This window comes from Dreissena polymorpha, chromosome 7 (assembly GCF_020536995.1).
Source record: "Dreissena polymorpha isolate Duluth1 chromosome 7, UMN_Dpol_1.0, whole genome shotgun sequence".
Lineage (NCBI taxonomy): Eukaryota > Metazoa > Mollusca > Bivalvia > Myida > Dreissenidae > Dreissena > Dreissena polymorpha.
Window position 1 is genome coordinate 89,363,936 of NC_068361.1, and position 17,611 is coordinate 89,381,546.

The window sequence follows — 17,611 nt, forward strand, 5'->3', positions numbered from 1 at the left end:
AAGTTGATAAGATCATCAGAAAATAAGTTTTCTAAAATGTTAATTTAATGTTGGTTAAAGATTGCAATATTCTTCGTAATAAAATCCACTGATGTTCATTACTTAAGGACATGCTTTGTAACTTAGCGTTTTACAATATATGGCTTTTTCAAGATGTCGGAAATAATATAATATATAATAATAAGTATTTATTTCAAATGTAAACTAAAATGTAAGAGATAATTTCATTTAAAACTAAACTAAGAGATTGAGGAACTCAAGAAGAGCCGATTTGCATCACCCCTTTTAATTTTCAGCCTTATTTAGATTTGTGCACAATTCTTCACATAGATTGCATGTAGAAAGAGGGAGATGGGCCAAACCTTCTCCAGGGCGAAAGAAAGTTTACTATGTGTAGTATATTAGAAGATGAATTTCCCTTTGTTTTAGAGTGTATGATGTATTCATCTCAGTATGTGCCATTTGATTACAGACACCGACCTAACATGCACACATATATTTTTGTATTTACTACTGAAAATAAAACGTGGCTACACAAAATGTGCTGTTTCATATAAAATCATTTTAGTAAGGGATAGAAATTAATATGTTCCTTGTTTACCTATGTATGTGTTAAACGGCCGTTTTAAATTTACCGTCAAAACTGTATTTGAATGTTTTTATCAATTGTCATCATTTTCTTGTCAATGAAAGTTATGTAACCGTATCGTGCCAATTTCTTAATGTCTTCTACGACAAGAATTTTGTAATGTATTGTATTGTATTACAGCTATTATATCAGATTCAATTACTTCACTCATATAATTGCTGTTTGTATTATACTGTATATTACATGACGTTTGTAACATGTTTATTTTCGTTCAGGTAGTCAGTATTTGATTGATAAAACACTTGTTAATTAATATCAAACGTCATTATTTCAATACATTTTTTTGCGTGTTTGTTTATCTACATACACCGTGTCATATTATCCGTTTTATTAAATAGTGTAATGTGACCAGAACCTTATGGCCGCCTATATTTTCGTTTCGTATTTGTAGCAAGAAGAGGCAAATGATAATGCTATTGTGACATACATGGACCATTATTGATATGCCTTTTAATACAGCTTACCGTAAGATAGCTTAATGTACGAAAGCAATTCTATTGTTGTTATATTACTCTGTAACATGTACATAGTGCTATATTTATTAGTGATATAAGCATATATCGCATCAAAACTAACATTGTTACTTGAGGTTAGTAAATAGTATTTGAATATTATATCGAATTTTCATTTTTAGACGATCGAACATTTGTACATTTTAATGTTTTTATATATGGTGGTATTTAATTAGATAATGATAATTTGACGTTAATACACATAACTTATTACATATATACTATCGATTGTTGTAAATGTATTAGTCCACAATTTAATAATAATGTATGTATTGTTGCAATGAAACGTATTATTACTTTGTATAATCATTCAATCACTATTTGCTTTGCAATCACTGTATGCTTACTTTGTAAAAGTAGGGCTTTTGACCTTCTTGATGATTAAATAAAACTTGTAAACATGTGCAGTGTATATGTTGACTTTGGGAATGCTATTTTTATTGACTTAAGAGTAAATTTGTTCTTATATATATGTTAAACAGTAAAATACATATTTAGTTTGACATTGTTTTAATAAACAAGGAACAAGGTGAAATTGTTTTCTGGGTGGATCATCTTCAAGTGGGATGGAATGGTCATTCACTCTGAGTCAACTCATCATATCCACTTCTTTCCGACAGGGCGAAGTTATGGACATTGGAAATTTTCCGTTTTTTCGGAGGTTTGCTTTACGCAACGCTTTCGGATATCGATCTGATTTTTGGTATATGAGTTTACCTAAATGACCTCCAGATGAAGTGTAAGGTTCGTTTCTGTCCATTTGAATTAGATTTATTTTCTATGATTACCGTTTCCGAAGTTTTTTTTACGCAACGCTTTCGGATATTGAGCCGATGTTTGGTATGTAAATCTACCTACATAAATTACAGATAAAGTGTGAGTTTTGTTCTGGTTCATTGATTTTTTTGCGAAGTAATTGGCTATGTACTTCGAAAATTTCCGTTTTCCGGTAGGTTTTTACGCAAAGCTGTGAGATATTAAGCTGATTTTTTGGTATGTGAATCTACGTACATGACCTACAGATGAAGTGTAAGTTTGGTTCTCGTCTATTGATATTTGGCAAAGTTATGGGCCTAGGGCTTAGATATTTTCTCTATAATAAACGTTTTCCGAATATTTTTACGCAATGTTTTCAGATATTGAACCGATTGTTGGTACGTGAGTCTACCTTGATGACCTACAGGTCAAGTTTGCGTTTCGTCCCGGTCTGTTGATTTATTGCGAAGTTATGGGCTTTGGAGATTTTTAAACTAAAACATTTTTACGGTGGTTTTTACACAACGCTGTCAGATAATGAGCTGATTTTTGGTATGTGAGTCTACCTACATGACTAACATATGAAATGTGAGTTTCGTTCCGGTCCTTTGATTTTTGGCGAAGTTATGGGCATTTTTTATAATCAAATTTCTTTAATATGGCTGCGGTGCGGCTTCAAAGCGCAGTAGTTGGCATTGTGTTTCACTAACACAGGTCTTGTTTTTGTTTGCTTTACATAATATAAGAATCCTCACTAGTAAGATTGGTAAGTAATGGTGATTTTGAAATTTTAACGAGTAGATCTATTAATATTTAATTTAACAAGTGTGAATCGTAGTGTATTGATTTATATTCAAACGATTACACGAAAATATCGTATTTTTTAAGCAACAATTTATGCACGTTTAACAAATTGAAGATCGTGCGGGTTAAGCGCTCCACCATATTTTTAATTCTGTTTGTATTGAGATTAAACATGATAAAACTTGATTAAACGGAATTGTACATCCCATTTTAAATTTTGCGCATAGTATAATTGTTAAACAATCAGGTTCGAGTTCAACTACTAACAACGAACGCGTGATATGTCATTTAAGCGGAACATTAAGGGAGATAAGCGATTTGAAAAGATAGCAATGTAATACGTGTGTACACATGATTTAACCCTACAGCTAATTAAGGTGGCAGGGGGTATATCAGTGAAAGGGGGGTCCATGAAAATTACATATCTTTAGGGTAGGTGTTACCTATGGTCTTTAAAAATCAATTAGGTATTTATAAGATGTATTTCTTGTGTTAGGTTGTAGAAAGAATGTCTCAAAATTTTGTAAAAAAACATTAAAACTAGCCACAGCTCCCTAGCAAGGAAATTTTGATTCTTCAAAAAGGAGGTTTCACTTTTGTCGGAAGTCAATATTTCACGCTGCAGAAACAGAACAAAACTTTGAAGGTAAATTGTGAAATAGCTTAACGTATGGGAGACACTTTTCTAGGTAAATAAACAAAGAACAGGGATGAAATTAATGAGTAATGTAGCCAAAACTAGGATTGCATTCTGTTTGAATGTTCTGTGCATGCCATGAAATGGGTCACATTTCTCAATTTTTCATTATAAATGAGGTGGGTGGGGGGAAAGATCAAGGGCCATAGTTTCACAAGTGAAGAAGCCAGCCTTGTCTTTGGTTGTATTTTCAATGTATATTGCCTATGTTATGACACTGACACAAAAAGGCTTTCTTGTGTCACTTTCTGTTTTGATGCAATGGATTTGACTGTTTGCGGCCTTTCGGAGCTCGAAATTTGGTCAAAAATATATCCCCTGCCCCCTAACAGCGATAGTTTTTCATCGAGAGGTAAGTGGCTTTAGGTGGCAGGGGATATATCACTGAAAGGGGGGTCCATGAAAATTACTTATCTTTAGGGTAGGTGTTACATATGGTCTTTAAAAATCAATTAGGTATTTATAAGATGTATTTCTTGTGTTAGGTTGTAGAAAGAATGTCTCACAATTTTGGAAAAAAAACATTTAAACTAGCCACAGCCCCCTAGCAAGGAAATTTTGATTCTTCAAAAAGGAGGTTTTCACTTTTGTCGGAAGTCAATATTTCACGCTGCAGAAACAGAACAATACTTTGAAGGTAAATTGTGAAAAATCTAAACGTATGGGAGACACTTTTCTAGGTAAATAAACAAAGCACAGGGATGAAATTAATGAGTAATGTAGCCAAAACTAGGATTACATTCTGTTTGAATGTTCTGTGCATGCCATGAAATGGGTCAAAATTCTTAATTTTTCATTAAAAATGAGGTGGGTGGGGGGAAAGATCAAGGGCCATAGTTTCACAAGTGAAGAAGCCTTTGGTTGTATTTTCAATGTATATTGCCATGTTATGACACTGACACAAAAAGGCTTTCTTGTGTCACTTCTGTTTTGATGCAGTGGATTTGACTGTTTGCAGCCTTTCGGTACTCGAAATTTGGTCAAAAATATATCCCCTGCCCCCTTAATAGCAAAACGCAAAATTTTAAAATTGTGTATATCATACGAAAATTGATACATGTATTCCACAAATGTGTCGCGGTAACAAATCGAACATTATTTTGCATATATCTTTTAACCGCTATGGTTTAGATTATGGAAAACAAAGGGAGGTAATAATGTTAGAACCATTGCTAATTTTAGGAAAATTTCACGTGTGCTGGTTTCGCACTGGAAAACAATGTTTAAACTCATATTTGTGTAATAGCATCTACATTTGCACATTTTCTGAGCTTGAATACTAAAATAAGCAAGATAAGTCTGCAGTTTGTAGAAAAAGTTGGTAAAAATAGGAAAATTATGCAAAATAGTGGTTTGTAACATGCCGCAAACATAAATTCTTTTTTCTTCTTATTTGAAGTCATTATGGCAACATATTTCTTCATGTAACACCTTACAGATGAAGAAAGACTAAGATTGAAGCATTTATTTGATAATAAATACGAAATAATTACTGAATGCCACATCTGGATGGGGGCGTACACTCCAAGCGTCTATGGTGTTCTGCGGTGTAGTTTTCGCGGCAAAAGGATAAGGCTTAAAGCTCACCATGCACTATATTATCTTGAAAATAAACATGCCATGTCATCAAAAATGCATGTGTCACATTTAAACCACAGTAAACTTTGTGTCAACATCAAGCACTTAAATTATGGGCCTCAAAGCATTAACACAAGGAAAATATGTGCTCATGAAGGTTCCCTATGCACTTGAAAATGTTTCCAAGCTGTGTCTTGTTTACACTGATGTTCTCATAGTCAGATATATTTGCCCACTGTTTCCAATTGTAGCACTTTGATTTTCAGACTGTGGTACTGTTTGATGTGGTCGAACTTTAAAAGGGAGAACGAGTGGACCCCGAGAACGGTTACACGCATTCAAGACATCGTTAGCCACAGAATCACCCAATCGCACGACACTTTCCAGGTCAGGGTCTGAATTCAACGAAATAGAATCTTGAACTTGTTTCTCTATACAGGGCACATGCCTGCAGAAACTTTATACTTTGGAAATACTCCTTTTTTGAAAAATACACCTTTGTTTTTCCTAGCGTGATTGTTTTTATAACTGTGCTGTGATTTCTTATGGAGTGATCTCATTTTGAATGGTATTTTAATGAATGAATATCAATATTTGGTGCATGTATTATGTAATCATATGGGAATATACATCTGTAAGACTGATTGATAGTGTCAATAATCATTTTAAACATTTGACATATAACTTGTGTGCTTCTCTACTAAATAGAGTCAAATGTTGTGAATAGGAACACTATTTTTTGGATTATTTCTGTTCTGGTTATTTCCCTTGAATTGTGTGAAATTTTGGAATTACTATAAATACAAACAAAACACAGGATACAGTTCAGAAATGTTGCATTTAATTCATTAAACATTATATTTCAATATAACAAAAGCTTTTTGTTTTATTATGCATATATTAACAAACTTAAGGTGGCAGGGGATATATCAGTGAAAGGGGGGTCCATGAACATTACATATCTTTAGGGTAGGTGTTACCTATGGTCTTTAAAAATCAATTAGGTATTCATAAGATGTATTTCTTGTGTTAGGTTGTAGAAAGAATGTCTCAAAATTTTGGAAAAAAACATTAAAACTAGCCACAGCTCCCTAGCAAGGAAATTTTGAATCTTCAAAAAGGAGGTTTTCACTTTTGTCGGAAGTCAATATTTCACGCTGCAGAAACAGAACAATACTTTGAAGGTAAATTGTGAAAAATCTAAACGTATGGGAGACACTTTTCTAGGTAAATAAACACAGCACAGGGATGAAATTAATGAGTAATGTAGCCAAAACTAGGATTGCATTATGTTTAAATGTTCTGTGCATGCCATGAAATGGGTCAAATTTCTCAATTTTTCATTAAAAATGAGGTGGGTGGGGGGAAAGATCAAGGGCCATAGTTTCACAAGTGAAGAAGCCAGCCTTTTCTTTGGTTGTATTTTCAATGTATATTGCCTATGTTATGACACTGACACAAAAAGGCTTTCTTGTGTCACTTTCTGTTTTGATGCAATGGATTTGACTATTTGCGGCCTTTCGGAACTCGAAATTTGGTCAAAAATATATCCCCCGCCCCCTTATGCAGTTAGCTTAGCCTTTCGCTTTTATTATGAGGCAGTTTAACCACATTTACATTATTCCGTATTAATATGCATTAAAATAACTGGACTCCGTTGAACTATCAACTCTCGATCAATACTGTGTTGCACCAGGGTTCAGTACCCTACGATGGATAAAGTGCATAATGAAGACCAATTCGATACACTACTACTATCGCGGTTCAGTAAATGGAGACAATCACAGTAACACGATGAGCACAATTTGATGTGTATAGCATACGTTTAAGTACTTAATGACGAAGAAAAAAGTACAGATTTAATGATTTCATGTTTTGCCAAATCAAATTAAATATATTAGCTAAAAAAATAAATAACTTGTCAGATTAATATGGTGTCTATTTCAAGAAACGCACAATTTTTCTATTACAAATGAACAAATGATTACTATCTGCCTTTTCCTTCCTTTCACCAAAGATCTATACATAAACTTGTTTATTGCTAGATATTTGCTTCCTCCAAAAAAATGGAAGAAACATTTGACGTCATCATCATAGGAGGCGGAGTCGTTGGATGCGCATGCGTGTTCGAGTTTACCTCACACGGCTTTTCCTGTCTATTGTTGGAAAAGAACGAGCACCTTGCTGCTGAAGCGAGCTCGGGAAACAGGTGTGACATTTTCATTTCATTATCTTATAAATTCTCATATATTTCGTAAGAAGAACTTGGTACGTACTTTAATATCATTTGAATAGGTTTTTTTTCGGCTTAACTAATCAACACAGACAAAAACTAATCAACACACACGAAATATTACCATGCATGATGTATAGCAAAATAAAATGAAACATAGCATATGGTTAAATTAATCAAACAGCATTATTATAAGAAGAAATGCTATCAAATACGGTCTATATATACGTATGCTATTGCATTTATCATTGTTTTTAATATCCATGCATCGTATTTATTGAACGAATCCAGTGTGATGCTCCAGACCGGTTTTGACGCCACGGAGGGACTCGAACTAGATTGTTTTCAGCGATGCCAAGCGCGGGTTTTCCGCTGTTGGACAAACTGGGAGCACCAGTTAACCACATTGGCGCTACTATGGTGGCATGGGATGAACAACAGTTTAGCACGTGCGAATCATAGTCAAGTATGTTTGTTATGATTTTATGGTATAAATTACAATCATTGGAATATGTGTCCACAGGCTTATTGTAAGTGGTTGTCATGGCTTGTAACTTACCCAACCAGATTGTCCGACAAATTGTCCATTATACAGCTTTTCATTTAAGGCTTTCGTATATTGCAGCTCGAGAGGTTTCCACAAATAGTGGCCGACTCAAACGCCGCCAAAGGCACGACCATACATGAACTTAGCTGCTCAGAACTGTACAAAAGGGAACCAAACATCACATCCGGGGCGCTAGGCGGTCTCTGGATTCCCGGTGAAGCAGTCACCGACCCGTGGCTGTTTCCGGTCCTGCTCGCTAACGATGCGCGTAAGAAAGGTGCACGCATTTTACTTCGATCATGTGTTTGCAGCGTAGTCAGGAATACCGAGAAGTGGATCGTGGAAACCACACGTGGAACATTCAATTCAAAAAGCGTTCTGAACTGCGCCGGTCTCTATGGCGACATAGTGAACATTTTGGCAGGAAAATCGGAATTTAGGTAGAAACATGTTTGTTTACAAAAACAACATGTAATTTGAATTTACTGTTGTGCTCCCGTAAACAATCTTACACACCCTTAAAATACTTCAGGTTTATTTTACCTACATTTATTGGATTTATTTTTATTAAATATCTACATTTGAACATACTATAGATAACAAATTAATTATCACAGAATCTTACCACAAAAGGGTCAGTACACAGTGTACTCGAAATCAGCGCAGAACCTGCTGAACTCAAGCATACTTCCGGTACCGAGTGACGTCACGAAAGGCGTCATAGTTTTCCGTTCAGGTAAATCTAATGGAATGTTTATATTGTACTTTTTTGCAAAACCACTACGCTGATAATGACCTGATAAAATTTTGCAGTAAAAGTATATTTTTATCAGGACACTATGATAACATCGGTCTGATACCATGGTACCTGGTATATTTCTTAATTTTAATCAGCTCTCACGTCGTTATTTTCAGAAGAAATGAATCAGATTAACACCAAGTTTGAAACCAAGATGTAATACGTTTAACTTTTAAACACGAAACGACCCCCCAACAAAAACATATTTTATAAATAATTATGAACGATGGACTTATTCATTCGCACTAAAAAAAGCAACGGCACAGCGACTGCATATTTCTATATATGTAAACAGTAGTTTGATGAACAGAGACACATTTTAAGCCTTTTGATTTTACGATATTTCAGGCTCGGAATTATTGAAAGAACGGCTCGACAATCCTCGTGTTTATATTAATGTAAGCACATCCGGATACATTACATAATGGTAGGGCAGTAGCCTGGTATTCTGTAGATATACCATCAATCTAATATTTTTTATTGCTACATTATGTGATATTTAAAAAGTACAGGTAACTCATTCAAACGAACATGGATTGAATAAAATTGACACAATATCATCATATATTTTCATTGTGGAAGCAACCGTTATAAACATAGGATTCAAGTCACGCCTTTTCTCCAGAAATCATAGTGCACATATGTCACAATTGTAAATATTTACTGCTACGTTGACAATTATTGTAGGTTTTAAAGTTTGAAATGCAATGGACATTATTCGCAGCATTCTCATGTTTCAGTCTATGACAACGTTATCGTCGGGCCGACAGCGGAGAATGTTGACAGCAGACGACAAGCACCCGTGGATGAATCAATTCGTCTGCGTCTCACAGAGGTAAACGCTAGGATACTTAGTCATAAGTGCATATTTTTTTTCAGCAGGCATAGGGCACCCATTTCTGTTGACAGTCGTATAAATATGAATTCTCAGTCATTTTGAGCTTTTTTTGAACACCTAATTCGAGTTTATGATGAAAATTAATAACTCTTCTTATTTTTATATTTAACGCAAAGTGTTCTTTTTTTTGCTAACACCACACACGGCGATTAGAAATTGTATTCCCGTGTTAATGTGATAAATAAATTCTCTTGCTATCCTAGCGTACGTTCACTTTCATTTTATTAACCTGATATCGAAGCTATGATTGGTCGATACAAAGGTCGTGAGAGGGTCACTGCTCTAACTGTTATTTGAATGCGAAGCGTATTAATTATTCTGATGTGATTTCGACCAGATTGCCGCCAAAGTGGTGCGAGAACTGCCCTCACATCCGGTGGTCTCTCTGTACACAGGAGTCAGACCCGCCACTGATGTGAAGGATTACATCATATCCGCCGAGACAGGCAGGTCGGTTGGACTTATTTTGTTTTAATTTGTTAGGTTTTACGATTATAAATGTGATAAAAGTGGATGTTATTAAGGTTACATGATTTTGGGCTTACGGTTTCTGTTGGTACTATCGACTCAAATGTATACGTCTTATCTACTTATATATATTGGATCTTTAAAACTTAGAATTCAAGTCGACATGCATAGCAGGTTGGATTTATTTTTATAATTTATGTCAGTGCAAATACTAAAATCAATGCTATTCTTGGCACTTTCGAACAAACATAATAAGGTTTAAACTATTGGCATCGAAATGGTAACGATAAAAAACAGAAAACCAAATGCGCAAAAGAATCTTTAGCTTTTCGTTCATTTTTTGTTGTGGAGCGAATCCGCTTTCTAGTGGTTGCACACAGGCGACAGGACTCAGTGAACACAAATTTAATGCCCGCTAAATCGTATCTTATACTTACTCGTCTTACGAACGAAATTTAAACCGATGTGAATTGTAGTAGGAGCGTAACAGAGAGTACTCACATAAACAAGCGCCCGTTTTCTTCAACTAGTTATTTTACTTCAGAGCGACGAAAAGACTTAGAACCAATAACATTCTTTCAGTTTTGAAAATAAACAGGCAAAACATTTTGATTGTGTCATTTTTAAATGGTTCTTGATGAAGTGTTGTGTATTTGGAAAGATTACATTTCGGGCCATAATGAACTGTGTTCCACTGTTATAACAATCCAGTTTCAAGAGATTATTTTTAAGACGCAAGTCTTAGAATTGGTTGGTGAATACGTTCACAGGTGGACTCAAGAACAATATCTATGATATACATAAAATGTAATACACACAATACTTGAATAATTTTTATCGTTTTTTCAGAAACTGGATAACAGTTGGTTGCATTCGCTCTACCGGTCTATCGGACTCACTCGGTATCGCTGAAAAGGTGCACAATCTGGTGAAAACGAGTCTTAACATTGAACAAGATAGAGGTCAAAGTTTATTTATTTCTAAACCGGATGTGTCGTTTACCAGACATGGCTCAGCCATTGTTGATGGTGTGGAACATTTTATAACTCATCCTTTGACTTTCGCTGGAAGAACGGAGTATGTCGCCATTTCCAGAATGTAAATGACCACTATGTTTTACTAATATTCTATTAATAACGTCGTCAAACGTGTTATAGTATGGCATTACAATTTTTTATTTCTGGTATACCTAATGCTGTTTAGGGGGCTTAAATTTTAACCATGCACAATCAGAAGACATTCAGAAGACGGAGTTTTGTTTTCATAACTTGCAATTCTTCCTAATTATAATTTGCTTAATTCACTTGCTTTGTTAAAAATTGCTCCTATTGTAAATGTTGTATACTTGTGTGAAATAAACGATGTACTGTTCTGTTATTTGCAAACCATACAATTGTTCAATAACAATTAAGACCAGATTGTGTATGTAGACAAACTCTCTTATCCTCACAAAACATTGCAGTAGGTTATTTATGTTTATATGAGTTCTCTGATATTATAAATATGAGATCAGTCATGTCGATCATAAAACAACTTTCGAATGGTCTTTTAAACAACATTTCAGATAAACCATTTCGATCACTTCACTGACTCACACTTTCCTGTGTTGGCTTGTGTACAAGTAATAAGTGTACATGCAAGTCACTCGCAAGTGCAATACTTGAAAACGGATCCTCGGCTTTGTTGTTCAGCGTTCTACCAACTGAGCTAGCCGGCCTTGATATGTCTTAATTCAATTCGCATATTAACCGTCTTGAGTTTTGTTGTTTGATCAGTGGATGCGTTTCAGCTTTTACGTAATTGCAAGATTTGATTTTCTACTATTTTTATATTGTATTAACATTTGCATACGTCATTAAGTTAAGATGCTATGTCCTTTAGTCCTAAAGGCTCTAATATTTTATAATAATGGAACTACTGATACATTATCATCAGAGAAAGTCTTGTCCGTTAGCGTGTTATTTAAGGCAAATGACCAATGCCCTATTCAATACAGGATAATGCATGAAACACAACATTACATATTAAAGAAAGATTTAAGCTGTTTTCTCCACTGTGAAAAGTTTAATGCAAAGCATCGGGTGTTTAAACCGGTTGATCGTTAGCCTAATATCAAACTTAGCACAGCATTAAACTCATAGAACATACGTGTAAATACACATTAATCTTATTGCATCGCTGTTTAAATTAATAACGAAATCAAGAAGAATCATAACATGAGAATACTTAATCGATTGCATTAAAATGTAAGTACTCAATGGTAACAATCCGCCATAGGAACGGGGATTACTTTTTTGCGACATGATAAAATGAAATAAGTAAAAGTATCCGCTAACCGCCTTCTTGTTTACAAGATTTCAGATAATATCATTTATCAGCTCACATTTATACAAAAGTACACATTTGTCATGCATCTTGCAAAGTAGTAGTAATATATGGTATATAATGCTCTATGATAAAGCTTTTTGATGCGAACCGACTTACGACCTCTAATTCACAGTTGTTATGGTGATGTGGGGTGGTTCGGCATGTGCAGCCACCACCAGTGTTTCTATGCTCATTTTCATGCTGAACTCGTCGAATGCCTTTGCAAAAAGATTCAAAAGTCTTTGAAGTTCTGTTTCGGCGTGGATGACCAGAGCGGCGTCATATGCAAACATCATGTCCCTTGTCATCAGCTGCCGTACGTTGCTCTTTGCAGTCCACCTATGTTGAACAGACGGCCGTCTGATCGGTTGCGGAGCTTTCAGAGGCATGCTGCAGCAGGACAGCGAAGGAGATTCCGAAAAGAGTGGGAGCGAGGAGGAAGCCCTGTTTGACCCAGCTGCGGATGTCGAAAGCATCTGACGACAAAACATGATGCTGCACAGTACCTTTCATGTTGTAATGAAACGATTATCACGCTCAGGAGTCTCGGTTGGCAACCATCCTTGCTGACAGGTTCGAACGCTTTAGTCAGGTCTGTAAAAGCGGGGCTTGTGTTTTTCTTTGCACTTTTCCAGCAGATGCATACTAGACTAGATCATAATCTATGTTTGATGTGCCTCTAGGTACACTCTCTCAGCAAGCTTCAGTAGCATGTTCAAGGACGACAGATGCAAAGACTTAACCCGCAGCACTCATTAGAGATATCCCTCTGTAGTTTTAGCTGTCGTTTCTGTCATCCTTGTTCCCAGCACTGACAGAGGATGTTGTGCAGATGTTGTATGAGCACACTGTTCAAGGACACGTCTCATTTGATGACCTCTTGCTCTGCATCTTTTATTGAGGATAGGCTCTTGTTCTGATACGGTGGGTTTTACGTCCAGTTCCAACATGAGAGGGAGAGTTTTGATTGCAGCAATAACGTCGGTGACGCGTTATTGCTAGGAGTATAATTTGGAGAAGTGATTCACATAGCGCTCCACCTGCTTCCCCTTGTCATGGATGATCTGTTCAGTGTTGAAAAACAGTTCTATGGATCCAAAGATACAAATAACGCGGATTGACTTTATCCACCAATGATAGTTGCATTCAGGTACAAACCGTTGATATGGCATGTGATTTTAATGGATATTAAATATGTCAGTTTCCCGCGGATTAGTGCTTTTTCCCCAAAGCCAAGCCCATCCCTTGACGACTGACCATACATGACAATCAAGCTCCCGTAAAACGATCATGACATCTGACCACCTGTTTATGAAAACGTTTTACTGTTATACATATTGGCGAGTTGATTTCCGCCCGAAACATGACTTGAGCATGGTAACTATACCAAAGTTGACTTCCTCTGTTGATATTTTGACAATATAGGTCAATTCAACCCGATCCTGACCATTTCAGCTGCCAATCGTCTATTGACTCAATCCCCGCACCGTTTTTCCAAACACAAGTAGCGTAATTAGTTATTTCTAATATTGCGTGAACTTTCCCCAAGAGATGTGGATTATAGATTTCTTAGAAGATCCGTAAAACATATATAGTTTCTCATTAAATGTGCATACATTATAATTCGACACTGTAAGAATATAAATCAGTCAGCTTGGTAAAGAGCGGCATAATTTATATATATTCGCATAAATGGAATGTACACGTTAGCATCGGAAACATTCCTATGGAAGAGATTACATAGATTCAGTGTTATCCCAGTGGCTCGAAGTCGCGGGGACCGACTAGAAAATTTCGAGCCATCCGACTTTCAAAATCTAATATACTGTGTTGACTTAGAATTTTCTGCAATATAATATGTAAAGTGCCTTTACTCCGTACATCTAACTGCAAAGGTATTGCTATGAACCATCTATTTACTATTGTATTAATCAATATTTTATAACAGTTATAAATACAAGAAATAAATAACCTATACTAGTAGTATACGGGAAATAATAGTAACAGGTTATTGCTTGATCGTTTTGTAATATACCAGGCGGGGCTTAGAATGAAATAATGGCAAAGCTTGCCGTTATATTACAAAAACGATCAGGCAGTTACCTGTTTTTCTGTTTATCATACATCTTCGACCCCATTTAAAAAAATCGCTACGACGCTGCATTTGAGCGGGCATGAATTAGATTTTTACGTTTGACGTGTAAATAATGACGTCATGAGCACTTGCGCTTAGTATTTGTAAAATATGTTTTTGTGAGCTTTTTGTGTGTATACTATACATCCAACAACTTGTTTGTTGGTTTGAATATGATTCTATGTTACTTAAAATGATGACTATAGATTCTGAGTAAAATGACCTACCTCCTGTGACGAAAGGCTTCGGGGTCGAATGATATGCTTTACATTTCTTCACTGTTAGATTATAATTACCTCCCTTAGTTTTACACTCGCCGCATCAACAAAATGGAAATATTACTTGTTATCAACAAGGTTAGTTAAGTGTCTGTTTAGATTAATTAAGTATTGTTAAAACATTTAATATTTTAAGAATATGTCTAATAAAATCATGCATATAAATTCGACTTGTTTCTGTGGCAGTGAGGGAAAGACAGGTACGACCTGTACATAAACTCTAATACACACACGGCAGTGAAGGAGAAATTCATGATCCGTTATCTCCGTAGACTACGGAGGGCATACGGTAATCTTCGTCAAATACAAAGGGAATTCGGAAACGTCGGTAATTTCCGACTCGTGACTTTCCGATCCGTTGACTAAAAGTCTATGTGGCGTTCGATTGGCCAGTGTATGAAGGCTTGACAATCGGTAAATTAGTCGTTTCTTCTGCGGATGCCAGCGAGACAGTTGGAGTCTTTAAGAGAGTGGAAGCTTCACCAAGGGCCTTCGCGAATGCGAGAGGTTTCTTTGAATTGTGAAGGTTTTGCATGTAGAAGTTTCGTTGAAGGCAACGTTCCACCGTTTGTCGGATTGTATATATTTGTTGCGACGCGATTATTAAGTTTTAAATCATAAGGATTACAGTCTGTTAAAAATTAATTATTTGAATTATTATTTTGAAATTGGCCTCCTAAGGGCTTCTGAAGGCACATCGTGATTGTGAGTTTGCGCACATAGTACTCGGTGGCGGTCTCAGGCTACATGCCAAACATCAATTGATATAACAACTTACTGGTATGAACTGATATAAAAATATATTAGGCAAATATCATTGTAGCGGTATTATAAAAATGAATATTTCATGGGCACATATTAACGAAGCACAATGACATGTAAGAATCATAGCAAAGATATAAAGCACACACAGACAGTATAAATTTTATTGAAAACGAAATTTAACACATTGAATATAAAATTTAAAAAGCATATACACAATACAGAAAGATGACCACAACACTATTAATGTAATCGTTATTTTCAGGGATGATAGGATATCAGTTTGTGTGGTAAAGATGAATTACTTTAAGCGCTCATCATTGTAACGTGGCATTTAAACACAAATTTTGCTATTTTTGCGTAGACACTTAGCTTGTATAAAAGTGAATATCCGATATTTTAACGATGTAGTTGGTGACAGGTTTCATACGCTGTAAAATCTATTTTCGCGTGTCAATTATCGAGCGCGTCTAATCGCTTATCAACTTAATGCGACTTGAAGCAAGTTCGAGCAAAACAAGCAAAAGTAGTTGCGAAAATTGTAACCGGGACTGATCAAACACTGCGAGCCATCAGAAAATTCGACCCGGACCTATCGAATTTTAGCTAAACGACAAAAATAAATAAAAGTGTAAAGCGATTTAAAATAGTCCTTCGAGGAGACTTTGATCAAACCGGAAATTTTAGCTAAGCGAGTTCGAGCCAATTAGTGTTGACTGTTTGAGCAAATCATTACACAGCACATGGATGTTTGCAATGAAAACAAAATCATATGTCGTTTGTTTAAAGTAAATACTCGACATACCTGTCTAGAACGATAAATAAGCCCATGCTTTTAAATGATGATGTTCAAATTGACATAGTTTTCTTGCATGACGATGTACAGCACGATTTTCGTATTCTTTGATATTGTGAAATCTGGGTCACTCCAGTCTAAGAGTTTCTTAGTCCTACAGCGCTTATTTCGGTTAAGATGGAATGCAAAATAAACATGAACTTGAGATAAAACGCATAATTATGAACGTGATATAAATCTCATACATATCAACTTGAGATAAAACTCATAAGTATAAAACTGAGGTAAAACGCATCAATATGAAGATAGATGAAACGCATATCCTATTGATTTGTACAATATTGGGTTTAGTATCACAATTAAAATAAATGCGTTTCATACAAATATAGTAATTATACCTGGATCGATACGTTTCAAACACACCTCATCCTTCGTCACTATTACAGTAGTATTGCTGCGTTCGACTTTTAGCCATTTAACATCACTCTCTTTCAATAACTCACCTATTGCTTATCAAGCTTACTACATTTGAAAATATTATATCTAATTTAATAAAATAGCTTAAAAACAAATAAATGACATTAATGCATGTTTTATTGTTTATTATATGCCTATATATAATCACACTGAAAAAATGTGGCATTTTTGTTATCAAATGCAGAAAAAATTCATAGCATGCAAATAATGTTTATGAATGATATAAATATAATCAAACAAAACAACAGGAAATATGATAAAAATAATCATAGGTGAAGAAATTCGAAATAAAAATGATGCAACAGAAGGATCAATGATATCTTTTCTCTTTAACATTGGCAAAAAGATAATTTTCGATAATTTACGAATACGTTTTAAAAACTTTGATGACAAAGTGTAGTTAAAACAACATTAGGCCAACACAATATGCTATCATATTTATGCAAACATCATCAGTAGTTAATGTATAAAATACTGTATTAATGAACGTTGTTTGTGATCTTATGATTTTACACCAATAGTTTAGGGCTCATTCTTTACAAATGACAGACAATAGGAAACGACGAAGTTCACCTAGAACAGGAGCATTTGATGTTTGTTGACCTCGAAATGCAGTTTATCAACATAGGGAATATAGTAAATTCCCCAGCCTTCGAAGCTATACATGATTTTGCGTGTAGCAGTTGTGTCAAAAGAGAACTATTAAGTTTAACTATCTAATTTGATTCTGCTTAATAGTGAAATACTGCGATTACATGATAAGAGAGCCTGCTCATTCAATGCTACAACTACACGTATAAGTACACCGTTCAAGAAAAAATTAACAACTCAGTTCGTGAAAAAATCTAATTTCTAA

General features: G+C 35.2%; 1 protein-coding gene across 6 annotated transcripts in view; it reads left to right on the forward strand.

Annotated features, from left to right (window-relative positions):
• The window catches only part of LOC127837069 (glycerol 3-phosphate dehydrogenase-like), a 284,765-nt gene that overhangs the window by 100,390 nt on the left and 166,764 nt on the right, over nt 1-17,611 (forward strand). The window contains exons 6-7 of one of the 6 annotated variants that reach the window (XM_052363886.1): nt 8,394-8,512; nt 9,316-9,410. The exons of 2 other annotated variants lie outside the window; for them this stretch is intronic. In XM_052363886.1, the coding sequence (XP_052219846.1) occupies nt 8,394-8,512; nt 9,316-9,410 (214 nt within the window). Of the gene's footprint in view, nt 1-8,393; nt 8,513-9,315; nt 9,411-10,790; nt 11,098-17,611 lie in introns of those variants that run through there. 3 more of the 6 variants (XM_052363884.1, XM_052363877.1, XM_052363876.1) reach the window with 3 other exon arrangements.